Source organism: Lagenorhynchus albirostris, chromosome 7 (assembly GCF_949774975.1).
Source record: "Lagenorhynchus albirostris chromosome 7, mLagAlb1.1, whole genome shotgun sequence".
NCBI lineage: Eukaryota > Metazoa > Chordata > Mammalia > Artiodactyla > Delphinidae > Lagenorhynchus > Lagenorhynchus albirostris.
The window spans coordinates 67,789,248-67,808,924 of NC_083101.1; the positions used below are offsets into that span (position 1 = coordinate 67,789,248).

The window sequence follows — 19,677 nt, forward strand, 5'->3', positions numbered from 1 at the left end:
GGCAGATTTTGGTTTTATATTCCTAAAAGACGGCTACAGGTAGCGTTATTTAAAGAGGGAAAGACATTTCAATCTTTTAGGATACTGTTTTCCCCACCACGTTCTCTAGGTGCCAGGAGATGGTTAGGAATTCAGAAAAGAAAGAGGGAGGTGACTCTGTGATGAGAATTTCTTGGGAATAAGTCTGGGTGATGCTTACTCCCTCGTGCACCTTCCTGACAAGGTTGTATGTGACCTTCGTTCACCCCTAGGGGATGGCTCTTCAAAGGAAACAAGCCTCAGGCGTTTCTTTTTTTTTTTTTTTAACATCTTTATTGGAGTATAATTGCTTTGCAATGGTGTGTTCGTTTCTGCTTTACAACAAAATGAATCAGTTATATATATACATATGTTGCCATATCTCTTCCCTCTTGTGTCTCCCTCCCTCCCACCCTCCCTATCCCACCCCTCCAGGCGATCACAAAGCACCGAGCTCATCTCCCTGTGCTATGCTCAGGCCTTTCTTAAAGGGACTCCCTCCATGCCTCAGACACCATGGGTCTGGGTCTCCGGGCCAGTCCCCCTGCTCTGCACACAGCCCAGGCTCGGGCCCAGGCCACATCTTCGTTGTGCTTCTTCCAGTTTGAAAACTTGGATTGGTTTCCTGTTAGAATTTCAGTTTCCCTAAACTAGATAGGAACTATTTTCACTTGCTGAGATTTAATGCTATAACCTTCTTATCACTTCTTTCCTTTTCTGCCAAAGTCAAGGTTAAAGAGCCAGGTTTGCATGCCTCCTCAGCATGACTCCCTGTTCAAAAGCAGTAGGACCATGGAAAAGTAATTTTTTTTTTTTAATTCCAAAGTCCTTTCTCCAGATTATGATACTAACTTCGTGAAAATGTTAGTGGTTCCCTCTGGGCTTTTTTTCTCTAGGCACTTCTCAGGGTCATTGCAGATATGGCCATTGTTGATCAGTGGGAGGAAAAAAGCCTTTTTGGAATTTGGATATTGTCCTACATTCTAGAGAAACTCAGAGCAAAACCAAGTTCTCCCTAATGTGGCTTTTCTCGGTGGGGAGGCGCTGGAGGCTGTTGAACAAACTCGTATGAATGCAGAGCCCTCTCGTTTACTGTGACATGCCTGTGGATTTAAATTTGTAGCGGGGCTTTTCTCTAGGATATAAAAAGAACTGCAGTCCAGACTAATTCAAAGAATGTGTGAGGAACAAGGCTCTGCTCCATTCTTGGAAACTTACAAAAAAACCTCTTTCTCTTTCTGTATATAAATAAATCTTGGGAAGCACATTGAGCAGAAAAGCAAAGAAAGTTACAGAACCTGAAATTCAGACTAAAAACAAAACAAAAAAATACTTCCTTAAATATCTCTGAGGGCTGATTTTGTTAGCGGTTTTAGTATCAGTATTAGTCTGCTGGAAGAATAGCCGGCATCTGCAGGAGGCACAAGTGCTGGGATTTAGATCGATAGAGAAGAAACCAGTTCCCTGCTCCAAAGAGCTACCACTGTGGGTGCAAAGCAGGGAGAAAGCAGGTGGTCTGTGGCTGGAATGTCTTCCAGCTGGGGGTTCATATGACACTCACGAAGAAACCAATCCAGAAACAGTGGCAAGTGAGCTCCTGAACTACACCGAAGCGTCCAGCGCAGGACAGGGTGGCTGAGCCCTGAGCACATCCTGGGACGGCACTGGGCCACGGTGGCAGGTGGGATGAGGACCCTCCCAGTACCCGCGGTCTCCTGCTTGGGGCTTCTCATCCTGTCCTCTTGTTTGCTTGCGGACTGCAGGTTCATCCCAGAGGCCTGGTCGGCCTGCACCGTCACCTGTGGTGTGGGGACCCAGGTGCGAATAGTCCGGTGCCAGGTGCTCCTGTCTTTCTCTCAGTCCGTGGCCGACCTGCCCGTTGACGAATGTGAAGGGCCCAAGCCGGCATCGCAGCGCCCCTGCTACGCAGGACCCTGCAACGGGGAGGTTCCTGAGTTTAACCCGGAAGAGACAGGTGGCCTCTTCGGTGGCCTGCAGGATTTTGACCAGCTCTACGACTGGGAGTATGAGGGCTTCACCAAGTGCTCCGAGTCATGTGGAGGAGGTAAGAAGGGGGATCTGGCTCAGATCCTCGCCACCGTCTTGTCCTTTTTCTGTATCTTCTCTCTCTGCTTGCAACTGTGTCACGTGATTGCCTCTAGTCCAAGAATGATAAGTAGGGGGAGGAAGCCATTCTAAATGTAAAGCGGCCTGAATGAAACACAGATGTATTTCTCTTTGGGCTTGAGCAGCTTTTAGCCTGTCAGCTATGAGTAGCCATCACAAGCAATGCTTTTACTTTTAGTTGGCATTCTGACGTTTTGCAGTATATCTTAGCGTATCTGACTGAGGAACAAAGTTGACACTGACCTGGCAACGCTCTCAACATTTACTTTTATTTATCTATGCCCTTGCCTCTGTGCATGTGGTATGAACCAAGACCCAAGATGACAAGCAGTCTGCTGTTCCCAAGGACAGGGTACAGCCAATCTGATTTACTCAGCTGATTCCCAGAGTAATATCTATTGACAAAGGGAAAGGGTGTATAAGGGCAATGATAACACTGTGGTTACCTAGAACTGGAAAGAATTTAAAGAATCCTGACCCCACTGCCATTTTCTAGATGAGAAAACTGAGATGCAGAGAAGCTGAGTGACTTTTTCAAGATCACACAGCTAGTGAGTGACATTTGGGACTAGGCCTGCTGTTCATTTCTCTGTCAAGGGTCTTTTCTCATCATACCTCACTTCTTTAAGCACTTAGAGAGTTCCTGAAGCTTTCTCATTGAACGAATATTATTTAAATAATGTTCAATGTTTCCATGTATATTGACCTGGTTCTCTTAGGTCTAGTTCATGGTGATAACGGATTCAGTGATTTTTCTATTTCAGGTGTTAGTAATGGAACTGTAGTGGGAGAAGAAGGCATTTTAAATCAACAATTAATTCTTTAAGATTACGATCTTTCGTACCACTGTAGAAAATGCATTAGATGCATGTCGACACTGTCTCCCGTGTCTACTCCCAAGAGAGATTTTGATAGGTGAGGAAACGCTAGCTGACTTCCCATCAAATCCCTGTCACTGGCTATCAGTAACCCCTGTTGTCACATTAAGGATCTGCATTCCCAGCAAAGTTTCTTACTTAATTGGTATAAAAATATCTGTATTAAAATTATTTCCCCAAACTGTTTTCTAAACCATGACATTTTGGAAACTCTTTTATAAAAGCATCTTTTCTCATTACTGGGAATGTCAGAATACATGTGCCCAAATTGTTCATGCGTAGTTGAAAAGGAATGGAACAAGTACGAGCAGAGAAATCAATTTTCTCCATTAGGTCGCTTCGTAAGCATTTAATAGTCTTGACCTTGAGGTTCTCGTTTCGTTTCTAAGCCTTCCAATTTCAAACCATGGAGTTCTTAAGTGTTTTCATGGAGAGCCTATTATTTTAAAACCTAGAATTTTCCATCTGATTCTGGAAGACAGTTTCTTGGAACTCCGCTAATCCATGTCCTGTGGTGCCCTCCACTCACAATGAGGGCATCTTTTCTTCCATGCTTAATGAGGGAGAAGTATTAAATAAGCTTTGGTGATCTCTGAGCCCCAGCAGGAGCTCAGAGGCCAGGTGGAAAGGACACAGCAGTGGCTACAGTTGCTTCTTTCCAACATAGTGAATGACTCAAGAGTTCAGATGGTGTGTGTTTATCTCCACTTTCCATGATCATATCCCCAATTTCCATGATCACCTGAATTGAACAATCATGATCTTTAGTCTAAAATGAATGTGCTTTGAATAAGATTATTTATGATCTCTCAGTTATGATTCTCAGCTATAAGTCAAGCCATGAACTTTATGAGCAGATGGGAAAAATGATGCTGTAATGGAATATATAAATGACCAGATACCTTTCTCTTTAAGATTCTAACCATGCTGCTGATCAACCAGGGGTATAAAATTCAAAGCGTAGAGAGTATGTGGAATGTTTTTCCTTTAAAAGGTTTTCAGAAGCTATTGATCTGGAAATAAGAGTTGTATATTTCATACACAAACGATGTCGGCTTGTAGGAACTGAGCGTCTTTGTATAACAGAAAGTGTACATCCTTTATATCCAGTTAGGTCTTTATCTGTCGACAACTGTGCACACTTACCTACAGTTGTGTCGCTGTGCCAAGGTAATATATCTATGCCTAAAATGTTAAAAGTTGAAAATTCCAAAGTGGTGAAAATATGCTCGGGTCCCATGGTCCATATGGTGCCCAAACACACTAAAAAATTATTTTGGTATACGGGATATGTATATTTTGAAGTCATTGTTTGGCAGTAACATTTTATGGTACTACCAGCTTTGATCTTTCACTAAGATATAACCCACAAGGTTGAAGATATTTTTAATCATTCCTGCTGAAGCCAATCAAAAATCTGCAGGATTAACACATAGATTTTAAATCAATTTGGGGTTATAAGACCAGTCTAGCTAATTTTATTGTTTTTGCAACCTCAAGAGATGAAATTGGATAGACACAAAAGTAACCTTTCACCTAGCAGAGGTAGCAACCAGAAGGAACTAGTTAGTAATTCAGGCTGTAGTTGGTGGCTGCGTTTCCCCAAGCTGTCACCAAATATCATGTAACAATTTTGCTATTCTGGGAGATATAAACACTGAAAATCCCATTTTCTGGAAGATTGAAAGTGAGCCTAACCTGTTCAGATCTGTGTCCTGTTGTCTCACTAACATCTCCTGGTTATATTTTAATTTTCCATATGTGAACGGATAGGTGTAGTCAAGGAGAGTAGATTTGAACCTGAACAGCTTTATTGACCTCCTAGGTGGTAAAATCGACGTTAAAATCTAGCCGAAGGGGCTCCCCTGGTGGCGCAGTGGTTGAGAGTCCGCCTGCCGATGCAGGGGACACGGGTTCGTGCCCCGGTCTGGGAAGATCCCACATGCCGCGGAGCGGCTGGGCCCGTGAGCCATGGCCGCTGAGCCTGCGCGTCCAGAGCCTGTGCTCCGCAATGGGAGAGGCCACAACTGTGAGAGGCCCGCGTACCGCAAAAAAAAAAAAAAATCTAGCCGAAGGAAAACTTGAAATTGATTTCAGCAAGTATAAAAGGTGAAATCCTGTGCATCTTGCTCCCTTTTCCTTATGAGTCCTCTCCTCCTGCTTCTGTCAAGAAAGGAAAACTCAGAATCGGAAAGGACCATACATACACGTGTGTTCTGTGTTGGTTTAAAACGTCCTTCTCAGTGCAAAAATTAGCCCATTTGGGAAGTAGCACAGACTTGATGAGCTAACTTCTCACATCCCGGCCCGACTGCCCTGAGTCCAGTATACTGTGAACTGACAGGTAAAGTCTTCACACGTCTTCCCTCTCCAGCTTCCCACACCCCCATGCCAGGGCTGCTCCCTCACGCCACGTTGCTTCCTCCAGGCCCCCATTCCTTCCCACCGCCCCTTGGCCCAGATTGCACGCTCCGCTTTGGAATGCCCTGCCCTTTAGGCATCTCATTCATTAATGCCACAAAAATTTCTTGTGTGTTGACCACAGGGCTGGTCCCAGATCCTCCTTCATTACGACGGAGCTCTGCCCTTAGCCTCCCACACCCCCCATCTAGGAATGCTATGACAACAGACCCTGAATGCAGTGTTGCGGAGGCCGAGGGCATCCTTCTAGAAGACGTTAGATTAGAAGGTAGTAACTCTAGAATGCTTCTTAATCTCAGCATTTAACCAACCCGAAGGTGACTTTTATCCTGAGCTAGGATTATTGGCTGGGGTCATGTAAATGTGTTCTGTGTATCTCGGAAGACTACTGCTGTCATTTTAGAAACTTTAACCCTTGCAGTCCCATTCCATGCAGTCCTGAAAGGACCTCAGTTCTGTAAACAAGGATTTCACAAAGTGGAAACAGGTCACATTACTCATACACCCCCAATACGTGCCCTGCCTCAAGCAAGCCTTTTCAAGTAAGGCAGGTGACAAAAGCCCTGTGGTCACTTCCTGCCTCAGGGATTGCCAACTCAAATTCATAAGCTCTTCAATAGCTGACTAAAGCCAAAATATATTTTGTTTTAGAGTAACATTTAGAATCTCTGGAATACTACCAGGTAGACAAATGAATTGAAACCTTAATTTCAAACAGAATCACAGCTCTAGATTCTGTATGGAACAGTTGGCCTCATCTAGCGCCTTGTCATCATGACCTTAATAATGCCAGACTGTTCTGGTGGGAAGTATCCATGAAGATCTCAACAATTTCTTGTGAAGTGTTTTGCTATATCATCATACCATGAATTTCAAGTGGCTCACTCCAGCTGCAACCAGGAGGACACCCTGGAGTCAGCATTCCAGAATATGATGGAATATCTTGAATGTCTAGCATAAATCTCAAATGCTTCACCCTGAACTGGCCGTGATATATTTAAATTAAATTTTTGAAGCTCGTAAAAGGCTTAGAAAAAAGAAAGCTGACAGGGAAAATATTGTGACTGATTTTTTTTTTTTTTTAGTGTTTGATTTGTCAGACTTCCGAGGAAAAAAGAAAGGCGATTCTGATTCAGGCTTTAAAATGTCACTTTTTAAATGGTGGCTTGCTGAGTGACCTCTCGAAGTCAGTGTGACGTCACCTTGGAAAGCATTAGCCTGTTGATTGGGGTGATAACTTCTTGGGGAAACACAGGGTAGATAGGAGGAGGGAAGCGACAGGGCTGAGAAGTGATAGGTCTGTCGTACTATATTAGGTACTATCTGATGAAGCAATGCAGAAGATTTTAAAAAGAAAATGTATGTGTATTTATATATAAAACTAGTATATGGATTGTCACATACTCTGCTATAACTGCATACAAATATTTAGCAACACATAGGTACATTTAGATGTACATATCTTTATATATATAGCTATGAGTGACTGAAAGCAAATTATCAGGAATGTCCTCTCTTCTTTAAACTGAATTCTGCTGAGATGATTCCAGACAAATGTCTAGTTTATTCCTGAAGATCTCCAGCAGATGTAACATCCTCTTAGTATTTTTGAATGTTAGCGTTGTCAGTCATTAACGCTCCAGTGCTAAGGCACAGCCACTACAGTTTCACCACTTATCAACTGTATGACCTTGACAAGTTTTTTCACCCTTCTAAGCCTCAGTTTCCTTATCTGTAAAATGGGGATAAAAGCGGTGCTTGCCTCATGGAGTTGTTGAGAGGATTGAATGGGGCATGTCAGGATCCTAGCCTCAATACTTGGCTAATAATGTTCACTCAGAGGATTTTTGCTACTGCTTTTATGACTGGGAAGCAGGATGAAATGTCTGGATATTACATTAAATTTAATATAATTTAACGATATTCAATTCATTTGACCAAATGAAAAGGTCCATTCATGATAAAAACTCTCAACAAAGCGAGTAGAGAGGGAATGTACCTCAACATAATAAAGGCCGTATATGACAAGCCCACAGCTAACATCATACAAAATGGTGAAAAACCGAAAGCTTTTCCTCTAGGATCAGAAACAAGACAAGGATGTCCATTATATCTGGACACATGGTTACATGTGTCCCTGTCCCATGAAAGTTTCCATGAGAGATCCTACACCCCACCTTGGAAGAGCCAAGTAACTGTACGCCAGTCGCTCCTCAAACTCCTGTTTTACTAGGTCTGTAGTTAGGGGCATGTGGGTGACAGTGGGAACATTGTCTTCCATGGATGTCACTCGTCATTAGGCATCTTGTTCTCTTTCGTTGTTCCAACTTGCCAAGCTGCTCTAGGTCACTAAAGAAATGAACCCGAATCAGAAGGAAACCAGCAAAGCCCTAGATGCAAGGCCCCAGAAGCACAGCAATTTACAGAATGCTGGACATTCAAACACGGCTCTGGGCCTGCCTTCCAAATGCCGTCATCTCCTGTTGATTAGAATACAATGTGTGAAGGTCTTGGGGTCATTACTTTGGTCAACCTGCTCTCCTGCTTTAAATTATCCTGTTTCAGCACTGGCGGCTGCATAGCCAGGTGGCATCTTTTTAAGCGTTTCAGCAGTGCTGGGAGCAGCCTCCCCACTTTGGCGGAGTTGCCCTCCTTAAGGGGCAAAAACTTCTGAGTGCCTTCTTCAGACGGCTCGATGCCTGACGAGATGGGCAGCCCCGGACTCTCAACTGCCTGACACGCAGCAAGTCCTCCCAGTCGCAGAGACCTCCCACCAGCTGCCCTGTCTACACTTGCTCACCGCCCACACGCCCACTCTGGCCTTGACAGTGTGATCTGTACACAGGTGTCCAGGAGGCGGTGGTGATCTGCCTGAACAAACAGACACGGGAGCCCGTGGATGAAAACCTGTGCGTGACCAGCCAGCGGCCGCCCCAGCTCCTGAAATCCTGCAGTTTGGATCCCTGCCCGGCAAGGTAAGAGGCGCACTAGCCGCCCTGCTGCCCAGGAGCATGTTCAGAACGGGGTACGTCTGTCCATGGGCAAGACCAGAACGCTTATTGTTACCCAGTGTTTTGAAAACCAATTAGCGTCAGTTCAAACTTTTAGTCAAATCCACTTGAATTTAATTGAAACCAGGGCTTTGGAATTCCAGCCCAGTGGTCCAGGGTGCAGAAGCTCATGCTCCGTGCACTGAAGCAAAGCCCCGTGGTGTGGCTGGTATGTGCACAGGCCCCACTGCTGCTTTCTCCTGGAGGGAATGAGAACTGACTACAGGCTTTACGGTCTCTGCCACCTTTCAGCCTGTGTCCCCGAGCCCTCCCACCCTGGTAACAGATTGGCTTGCGGATTGCAGGAACTGAAGGATCTGGGTGGTATAACTGACCCACCGTGAAATCTATATGCACACACAGCATGCGGATTCATTATAGCATGATCGGGGGTGTGCGTCTGTCATTCCACATGCATAAAGTCAATTAGAGCATATCATTGTTCAGCCCTGCCTGGGTCTCATTATTATCCAACCTTGAGCCTTAGTTCATCAATCCAGTCACTGCTTCAGCCTACGCAATGTTATGGGGTCTTGAGAGACTTTCCTTCATACACGTGTTTGGAGCAAGTCTCTGTAGAAGCTAAACCATCTCATCTATGATTCTGGTTTCAAAGGGGAGACATTTAAAGAACCAAAGCCAGACTTTCAAGTCTGCTGATGGGCTGAAGAATGTTCCCGGGTCATGTCCTACATACGGAGAGCGTTGCTATTTCTGAAGGATATTTCTTCTGTTTCTGCAAGGTATCCTGGGAGAAGCGATGTGTTGCCTACAGGAGTTAACGATAGTTTTCTGGTCAGGCTAATGCTGCCTGTCTTACTTCTCAGCCAACTAGATGCCTTTCTCGGGGCCTTAGAGGATACAGACTGCAGGCCTTCTTGGATCATCTCAGGGCACCATCCCACAGTGACACGCTCCTGCTCATCACCAGAGTTATTCTGTATATTAGTCTGAAGGGTGGGCCTGGCTTCCCTCTTCAAATGCAGAAGTGACGCGGGCCACTAGTGCCGTATTCTCCAAGGCAACCAGAAAATCAGTTAGCCACTGCTGGGAGCACTACCCCACCCATGGGAGTAACAGCGTAACATAGAGTCAAGAGCTGGGCCAAGAAAAACCTAGATCCAGTGCATAGAATATTGAGACACCTCTTTTTCTATCCCTGTGCACATCTCTGTCCTGACCTCACTGTTTGTCAGTGAGTCTAGGACCTTGCTGCATGGGCAAGGGATCCAAACCCCTCCATTTGACTGCAGTCTCCTTACTAGGAAGCAGCAGAAGACGTACAGCAGGGACAGCCTGCAAGGGCCTTGGCTGGCAGGTCAGGAAGCCTGGCCTCTCATCCTAGCTCGGCCACCCACTAGCTGTGTGACATTGGGCAAGACGTCTGCCCCTTCTGTTTCCGTATCTGCAAAATAAATTAGCTGCGCGAGATAATCTGAGGTCACCACGTCCTGCTCCAGTAATCCCATAACTCTTCATGGCTCTGTAGGCAGGAGCGTTGGACTGCTGTTACTGCTGCTTTGTGCTGATGATTGATATCATTTCTGTTCTACCTATTTACCGTCACTTTAAAAACAAGCATGAGGGTCTTTCTAACCACATTCCAGTGGTGTAATGACATCCAAATGCTGTGATGAGCTGAGGCATGGCCGAGGAGTCAGTACCTGGGACAGACTGCACATCTTCTGGGACTTACAACCCCTAAACCCCTCCCTTCCTGGGGCAGCAGAAGGAGTAGGACACAAGACGTTACTTCCCACCCTCCAAGTACTGATTATGGTTAAATTAGATAAGCTTAATTTGCAACCTTTTTATTGTCTCCAGGACAAGGACTCTTTTGGACTTAACGTTATTGCATTTGCTCCAGGTCAACTCTGCTTTAATGTCCACCAGCGAACCGTCAGACTGACAGGCTGGATGTCTTACTGCGCGCAGGCATGGTTTTCTTGGGCTAACTATACGTAGCTGAGTGTTTGTAGAATGATGCTAATTGAAACAACAAAGGGGGCCAAAGTGGCCTGATGTGACTCACTCTCTTTACCTCCCATCCAAGAGCCAAAACAGAGTTTCATCTTAAAAATGAAAAGTGTATAGAGGTGCATCTCCTGTGGACTATTTCAGTCTGACATCAGGGAAGATCCCTCCTTCGGAATGTTGATGTCAGATGTGTATGAAAGAGAAAATGTATTCGTAGGGGCATGGCAGTGTGTCGTTTTCCCAAGCACCTTCTATTCATTTGGGACTAATTTAAATCTTTAATTCACAATTCTTATTGTACGTGGATCAGTGTTCCCTGCACATTTACAGTGATCCCTGTATTCCCTGATGGGCTGCCAGTTTAAAAAAAACCATAGCATTTTCTGTGGGATATACAGAAATGATGTTCTGAGTCTTGGTCACTGGGCCTATGTCTCTAAGAGGTGACACTGGTTAAGAGAAGTAGCTTTTCCAGGAACTTATTTGTCCTACTGAACACCAAAGGAAGCTGCTTTTCTTCTTGTGTGTGATATCAGATCACACAGAGAATACCACAGACGCTAGAGGGAATGTCCTATCTGGGCAATCTTTCTGAGATGAAACTCACCTTCTGATTTCCTCTGTGTGATCGACAGAGCTGGTATCAGAAGCACATGTCCAACTTCCACCAGGTTCAGGCAGGTATATTCTCATGCCTGGCTATTCACAGCAGGAAGGCCGTGTTCTCAAACACGATGTATTTTGATTGTACCAATTTGTGTGTGCACATGGACTGCCTGCATTTTTTAGGACACATAAAAAAATAGTAGTCTCTTGGAGAGGACTAGATTTTTTTAATGCAGATTTAATTTTTTGTTGAAGTATAGTCACTTTACAATGTTATGTTCGTTTCAAGTGTATAGCAAAATGATTCAGTTTTATGTATATATGTAATACATATATATATACACACACACACACATATATATACGTATTCTTTTCCAGAGTCTTTTCCATTATAGGTTATTACAAGATTTGAGTATAGGTCCTTGTTGTTTATTTTATATATAGTAGTGTGTATCTCTATTTTATATATAGTAGTGTGTATATATTAATCCCAAGCTCCCAATTTATCCCTGCCCCCCCATTCCTCCTTTGGTAACCATTAGTTTGTCTTCTATGTCTGTGAGTCTATTTCTGTTCTGTAATTTGTTTGTATCGCTTTTTAGATTCCACACATAGGTGACATCATATGATATTTGTTTTTGGCTGACTTAACTTCATTTAGTATGATAGTCTCTAGGTCCACCCTTGTTGCTGCAAATAGCATCATTTCATTCTTTTATATGGCAAGTAATATTCCATTGTATATATGTACCACATCTTCTTTATCCATTCATCTGTCAGTGGACATTTAGGTTGCTTCCTTGTCTTGGCTATCATAAATAGTCCTGCTATGAACATTGGGGGTTATCTATCTTTTCGAATTCGAGTTTTCTCCAGATACATGCTCAGGAGCGGGATTGTTGGATCCTGTGGTAACTCTATGTTTAGTTTTTTAAGGAACCTCCAGACTGTTCTCCATAGTGGCTGCACCAATTTACATTCTCACCAACAGTGTAGGAGGGTTCCCTTTTCTCCACACCCTCTCCAGTATCTATTATTTGTAGACTCTATAATGGTGGCCATTCTGACCAGTGTGAGGTGGTACCCCACTGTAGTTTTGGTTTGCCTTTTAGAATGAGCGATACTGACCATCTTTTCATGTGCCTGTTGGCCATCTGTATGGAAGAGGACTAGATTTTAAAGTCCTTGCTCTCAGCTTTATGTCTTAATCCTCCTCTCTATCCATCTAGCGCCTAGCATACCGTCTGACACGAAGTAGGTGCTTATTAAGTGCTTATTGAATAAATGAGTGTAAGGACTATAGGGTCAAATTTTTTCCATAGCAAAATGCTTCGACCCTAATAAGTGCGCTCTCTCCCCTCCATCCTTCTTATCCTGTCCCTCCCACCCAACAGATGGTGCTGAAAATGTTATTATTAGAGTCTCTTCTTTATGTTTAAGGCTTTACGTATCAATTTAAAACATAAATAGCCTTCAGATAAATAACCCTTTATGTTAGCAGCCATGTATGGCAAAGTATCCTCGGAGTAAGAATACGAAGACAAGCTTTTATCAGAGGGGAGAGTGGACACCCAGGGAGGGGTTTGACTGTCGGGAGCATTGGAAGGTAGTACAGCGAGGCCAGTATTAATCCCTTAACGACCTGGCCTACCATTGGCCAGAAGCAATTAGGACCATGTTTGCTTATGAGCTGACAATTGTGAGAATCTTGCATCCAAGTTGATAGCAAAGAAGGTATCAGCACACGGAAGAAAAATTATTTTAGGTGCCTTTACAACCCTCTGAGTAATCTGCGTCTAGAAGCCCCCCAACCCTGCCCACCTTCACTGGTGGGTTAGATCCATGTAAGGGAAGAAATATCCTAAAAGGAGCTAAGATCAGTCATTAGGAAAGTGGTCAGCCTCCTGTTTCTACTTTAAAAACTAAGTATTAGAGTTCCACAAGTGATACATGAATATTCTCATTCTTTGACACTCAGGCACAGCAGAAGTTGTGAAGAAAGAAAGGCACATTCTCCCCTTTCACCACCACGCTCTACAGCTCCACACCATTCTTCTCCCACAGAAAATCACTGTTAATGGTTCGGTACTTTTCCAGACCTTTTTCCATGCATTTGTATATATACGTGAACATATACAAATGTATAAGATTTTCTTCCCTTTGTAAATGAGATCGGATTATGCATATTGTTTGGCAACTTGATTTTTCCCTTAATAACATGCACTAAACATCTTCCCCGTCCCTGAGACCACCAAAATAAAAACCCGCAGGTAGATTAAGACCTGTGTTCAAATCCTGCTCTGTCACATTTAGCTATGTGACCTTCGAGAGCTCATACTCCTTTTCGGATCCTCAGATTCTTCATCTCTAAAATAGGATCATAGTAGACACTTAGAAAAATTAATTCTCTTCTCCTTCCCCTTTCATTTTTGGTGAGAAGTATTTTTAGTTTGTATTCAGGACTTCAATTTGATTCCATTTTCTCTTTTATTCAACTACGTCTTAATAATTAAGCTTTACTGACCATCTCCCTTGTTTATAATAGTTATGACACGAGCCGCCAAGGAAAGCCAGAAAGCACTCCCTTAAAAGAAAAAAAAAAAAAGGAGTCTGACTGTTATTAATTATAAACATTTGATAGCTCGGCCAGCGTGTGTTGAAAAGATTTGGTAAACGTACGTGGAGGAGGGGAAAGAAGTACGCAATGAAAGCCAGATGGCTGAAAATGAAGGAAATTCCAGGCAATTTCTGCAGCTTTGTTCTAACATACTTTTTAAACTAAACTTTTATTTCTCTGCAACAGAGAACAGCTGAGTGGTGCAGAATAGATAAACAGTGAAGGGGGGGGAAAGAAGCCCATAATTCCAGGAATAGTACTTGGTTTCTGCCCCCCACCCCAATCCCATTCCCTTTTCTCCGACCTAGGGTGGCTCCTAGGACCAGCAAGAACTATAAAAGAAGTTTGAGGATCCCTATCTGAAACGAGAAAGTTAAGGAAAAACATCTTAAAGATCACAGTGTCCCCTTTAAAAGCAAACTGCAGAATGCCTATTTTATTGTACACTAACAAAATCCATGCAGACCAGCAGCGAATGATTTCCAATTCCGAATTTTCTTTTATATTAGCCTAAAATGGCCACAGCAGAAGGTGTCGCCCTTTTACACGACCGTGTTTTAATTTACTTGATGGAGTTTTCAAAGCTTTCCAGGAACCGACCCCTTTGACAATTTGTTTTAAGGGTTACCGTTTCAACATGCTCTCTAAATATTGGTTTATCTTTTGCTGGGTTCCCAAAGTTTCCATATGCTGCCTTTTGTCCATGCTAACTTTTAAGTGCTCAAAGCAAAAGCACACCAAAGCTCACTGACGTCCACAGAAATTGAGTCCAGATTTGGAGGCCGTGTTCAGACGTCCTTAGAAATCTAATACTACTACTATTGTCATCCTCTTTGGGAAATCCAGATGCATAATTATACTGTCTCTCTCTTTTCTTCCACTGATGGACAGAAGAACCTGCCAAGACCTGTTCCTTAACAGCTGGGCCTGATTGGCTCAGTGGCAGCCTCTGCTATTTCTCTACCCAGGAATGTGCTGGCCTAGTGATCAGAATTGTCCCCAGCAGCATTTTGACATCCACAAGGGTAACCATCACATGTATGCTTGCATTGGGGCTTAAATCTTCATTTCTCCTAATGAGAGCCCTCTCCATGGTTACACATCACCTGTTATATCAACCACAGACCTCTGTGAAATGAGCTTTGCTGGTATTAGAAGTTACCAGCATAGATTTAGCTGTTGCGTGAATCTGGGGTAAAAATCAAGGGATTGGCTCTACCTTCTCATCATGTCACTTGATGAGGGAAGCTTTCCTTGTTTCTTAACATCGATGTGGTCGGACAGCCTTTTAGACCGCATAATTCTGCCTGGACTCTGGCAAAGCCGTTATACAAACCATTGACTGAAATTAATCTTCTGCACAACAAAAAATACAGCAGAAAGTGTGTTACATCTCAATTCAGTAAAACATAAAAATGCACTGGGCATCTTCATGCACAGCAGTCTGCTTGTATTTGGTCCTCAGAAAGGACTAGAAGACAAAACCTGTTCTAACAGAGTTACCAGCTATTGGAGGAAGATTTCAAAACAGTAACTTCTGTGAGTGAGGCAAGCACAAGGTCCTGTGGGAGCGTGAGGCTGAGGGGAAGGCTTCCTGGCGGAGGTGACGCCTGTGCTGAATCATAACGCATGAGCAGGAGTTACCCAGGTGAAGAAGGGAGAGAAGAGATGTTACAGGCATAAAGAAAAACATGGACACAAAGGAAAGGACAAGAAATGGAAGCTAGTGTTAGAGGGTGGGCAGGGACCAGCTGCAGGATAGCCCAGTACGCTAAGTTAAGTTGTTTGGACTTTACGTCCTATAGGCAATGGAGAGCCATTAAGGGGAGTTAAACAGGGGAGTGGAACAGTCAGATTTGCTTGGAGAAAGATGACTCTGGCTGCTCATCCAACAGAGCTAAAGTAGTAACAGTGGCTAGCTTTTATTGCCTCATAGGCATCTGCTCCTTTTCTCATGCAGTGTCTCAAATAAGTAGTGTACTCTGTGTATCCTACACCATTCCGTTTTCAGTAAAATTAATGAAGACCTCTTGTCCTAGGTATGTTAGCATTTTGTAGGCCTCCACATTGAACCCAGGATGATGTGGACTCAGCCCATACACCTGGCAGGAGGATAGAGCTCCAAGGAAGGGTATCACAAAGGAAGGAATGAGAGGTGCGGCTCAATGATCCCGGAGGCCCTTCCAGTTCTGACATTTTGTGGTTCCTTGAAGGTTATGATGATTATCCACAGACCTGAAGCTTTTCAAGAAAGAAAGAAAAGGTGAATTATATTAGGAAAATACCTTGAGTCAAATTTAAGTCCCCAAGACAAAGCACCTCTATAAGTCACAAAACAGGAACTGGCTTTAACTATAAATTAAGAAGCCCTGAGAAGTCTACAGGGGACAAGACTTATATTTCCATAAGAAAAATGTAGGTGAGAGCTTTCAGGCAGCAAGGACGGTGAAACACTGAAATGATGAACATTTTTAGAATACCTTAATGTTGTTTGTTCATATGTAAAAGGATACAAAATGTTCTTCATCCCTGGATTTAGAATTTTACAGTGCTCTTTACTATAATGCCTTAGAACTAGAACTTGTCTTCATTCAACCTCCATTGAACAAATATTTATTGAACTACTACTTTGTGCCAGGCATTGTGCTGGGGATACAGGGGTGAACAAACCCACCTTGTTCCCTGAAACAGGTAAAGCCAGAGTTTGGGGAATGGTCCTGGAGAAGCCATTATATTTTTTTAATCTTGGGTACTACCCTCCTAAGTATAGTTATTAAACTAAACAACCTCCTGCATTCTTCACTGCTTTAGGAGCTGACATATCTGTACCAGTCATCAATCCCGTTGCTCATAAGCACCATGGGGATGGAAATATCACCACCAGGTAGCTTTCTGCTATGGGTATGGTGATGAAACATTGGAGTTTTACAGTTCACAAACCTTCTAGCTTACAAATCTCTCAGCAGAAGTAGAGTGGAGACTCCCAAAGTAAATCTTGTCTACTATATATATATATATATATATATATATATTTTTTTTTTTTTTTTGCCTTTCCCTATAATCCAGTGTTTCTAACGTACTGAAGTAACGATTTAAAGTCAAGCAATGATTCAGCCAAAGCTTTGCAATGAGAATTATTGCTGCCTAAGTGTACCCGATACCTTCTTTGGAAATTTTGAAAGAAGACCTCGCGCAATTTGAGATGAAGAGCTCTTCTATGACCTCAGAGTTAGAAATCTGCTCTGTTGCTGTGTTTCTTAAACTTGGAAAACAGAGAAGTAGGGAAAAGACTGGAGAAAGAGATAGAGACAAAGAGATGTTTAGGCAACATAAAGATGAGGGAGTGAAAAAGAGAATGCTCTGATGTGTGCTTAGTAACCTGGGGGAGAATACCGTTCAGAAACAGTTCTTCGATCTGGAAATATTATTCCCATCATGGCGCCAGTCCAAGGTCAGGAAGTTCTTGGGTTATCTGCCACACTTACAGAAAGATCTGTTACAAAGCAGAGTCCAGCTAACTACTACGTTTCCTGTGGTGAATCAGTGTTCTTCCTTTATTCTTGTCTTTGCCATTTCTTTTTTTCTTCATCATTGTGCCTAATTATCTCTACCAGGAATGCAAGGAATTTTGTTTGGTGTTTGTGTTAGTGACACAAAAAGGCCTAGAGTGATTGTCACTGGATTAACACAGCTTCCAGACCCACCAGATGCTCACTGCTTTTTCATGGGGCTCCTAGGGTATTTTTTTTTTTTTGAAGTTTGAAAGTGTTCTGTTTTTAAAATTTTTATTGGAGCATAGTTGATTTACCATGTTGTGTTAGTTTCAGGTGTACAGCAGAGTGAATCAGTTATACATATCCACATATCCACACATTTTTTAGATTCTTTTCCCATATAGGCCATTATAGCGTATTGAGTGGGGCTTCTAGTTTTACTGGTGGAGTGACTATCTAAGGGACCTAGACAGACACAAACACAGGCGACTGGCTCTACGTTAGGACCGTGGAAGGCGGTACATTCTCTGTCACGTACTGCTATCGACTCTGGTTCCCAAGTGGATAGACACAGCCGCCTTTCTGGATGGCCAGAGGTCGCTATTCATGTCATTCAAAGAGCCACAAAGGACCCTCCGCCCAGGTCGCATAGAACTTGACACTTATTCCACTATTAACAATGGTGATAAACACCAAAGCCATGGTTTGCTTTGATGGTGTGCCTCTGGTAGTTCATTATCATCTTAGCATGATTTTTTTTTTTAATCAGACACCATATTTTTCCTAATAGGAATCTTGGCAATACTTGGGGTGACTTCAGGATAAGAACCAAAGGAGACTTGGCATTGCCAGAGCTAAATATTCCCCACTGGGAATCAGGAGAAGGCCCGGAATTAGGGAGAAATCGTGGGTTTTGAGGTCAGATAGATTTCGGCTCCTTTATTTGCTTTGTGGCGCTGGGTTGGCTCCTTTAACCTCTCTAAGACTCAGTTGTCCTCAAATGTAAAACAGATATAATTGTCTGAACCAGGGGGAGGAGGGGTTGTAAGGATGGTCACATTCAAAAATCACTCAGCCAGTTCCTACCTCATAGAGTAGATGCTCAAAAAAATAAGGGTTTGGGCTTCCCTGGTGGTGCAGTGGTTGAGAGTCCGCCTGCTGATGCAGGGATCACGGGTTCGTGCCCCAGTCCGGGAAGCCTCTCTAAGACTCAGTTGTCCTCAACTGTAAAACAGATATAATTGTTTTATAACTCCTCCTCCAGGGGGAGGAGGGGTTGTAAGGATGGTCACATTCAAAAAACACTCAGCCAGTTCCTACCTCATAGAGTAGATGCTCAAAAAAATAAGGGCTTGGGCTTCCCTGGTGGTGCAGTGGTTGAGAGTCCGCCTGCCGATGCAGGGATCACGGGTTCGTTCCCCAGTCCGGGAAGATCCCACATGCCACGGAGCAGCTGGGCCCGTGAGACATGGCCGCTGAGCCTACGCGTCCGCAACCTGTGCACCGCAACGGGAGAGGCCACAACAGTGAGAGGCCCGCGTACCGCAAAAAAGGAAAAAATAAAATAAAATAAAAATAAGGGTTTGCTATCCCTCTTAGTTCCCTATTCAGGAAAACATATCATATAAAAAGACCTTCATGTTTATTTCATAGTCATTGCAGTTTATTCCTTCATTTTCTTAACCAGCTAGTGTGGGAGCAGAGTAATGGGGAGGGCGTGGATAGAACCGAGCTTCAAGGCAGCGTTCTGTACAGCCTTTGCCTCATCCCTTGGGCAGTTCTAGAACAGAAAGCAGAGCAGCTGGTGCTCGTGGGTTCCATCACTCCTGCAAAAGGTAGCAGTTGTTGGGATATTCCATTTTATTTTAACACCTAATCCAACAAGGTGTGTTTTGTAAGAACAGCAATGAACTGATGAAGTGGGAGCAGAGGGGTCAGAGTCCAAATATTCCTAAAAAGTTAATATCCTGTGTGACATGATTGAAGGAAATAAGGCCCATGGGCAAGTGAGGCATGAGTCCTGGAAATGAGCAGCTGTGTCCCGATGGTTGGAAAAGCCTGTGAGAAGTCAGGGAGAAATCAGAAAGCTTACATAAATAGTGTTATTCCTACCCAATTGTCTCCTCAAATACTTGTGGGAGAGAGAAGGAAAGAAAAGATGAAGTAAAATCCAGCCCAGGGTACAGACAAGTTCAGGGCATCTTGCCCCTGCATCCTCACACATCTTCATGGGCCGTCTTTGATCAGGGTAGGGTTTCCCTAATAGCTTCCATTTATTGGGAGTTTACAGTATGCCGGGCACCGTGTTCATCTCTTCCCGTACATTATTTTGTTTAATCTTCCCCACAGCTTTATGAGGATTTACTATCCCTGTCCTAACTTTACAGCTGAGGAAACTGGGTCTTTAGCGGGATCGTATAACTAGCCAGCAGCAGGTTCATATTTGGAACAAATTATGTTTAATTCCAAAGTTGTTACTAAAGAGCTTA

The 19,677-nt window shown here is 43.5% G+C and overlaps 1 protein-coding gene across 2 annotated transcripts in view; it reads left to right on the plus strand.

Annotated features, from left to right (window-relative positions):
* ADAMTSL1 (ADAMTS like 1) overlaps positions 1-19,677 on the plus strand; it is a 1,031,718-nt gene that overhangs the window by 790,738 nt on the left and 221,303 nt on the right. For both annotated transcript variants that reach the window (XM_060155110.1, XM_060155111.1), the window contains 2 exons: positions 1,782-2,083; positions 8,290-8,419. In XM_060155110.1, coding sequence (XP_060011093.1) covers positions 1,782-2,083; positions 8,290-8,419 — 432 coding nt within the window. The remainder of the gene's footprint in view (positions 1-1,781; positions 2,084-8,289; positions 8,420-19,677) is intronic.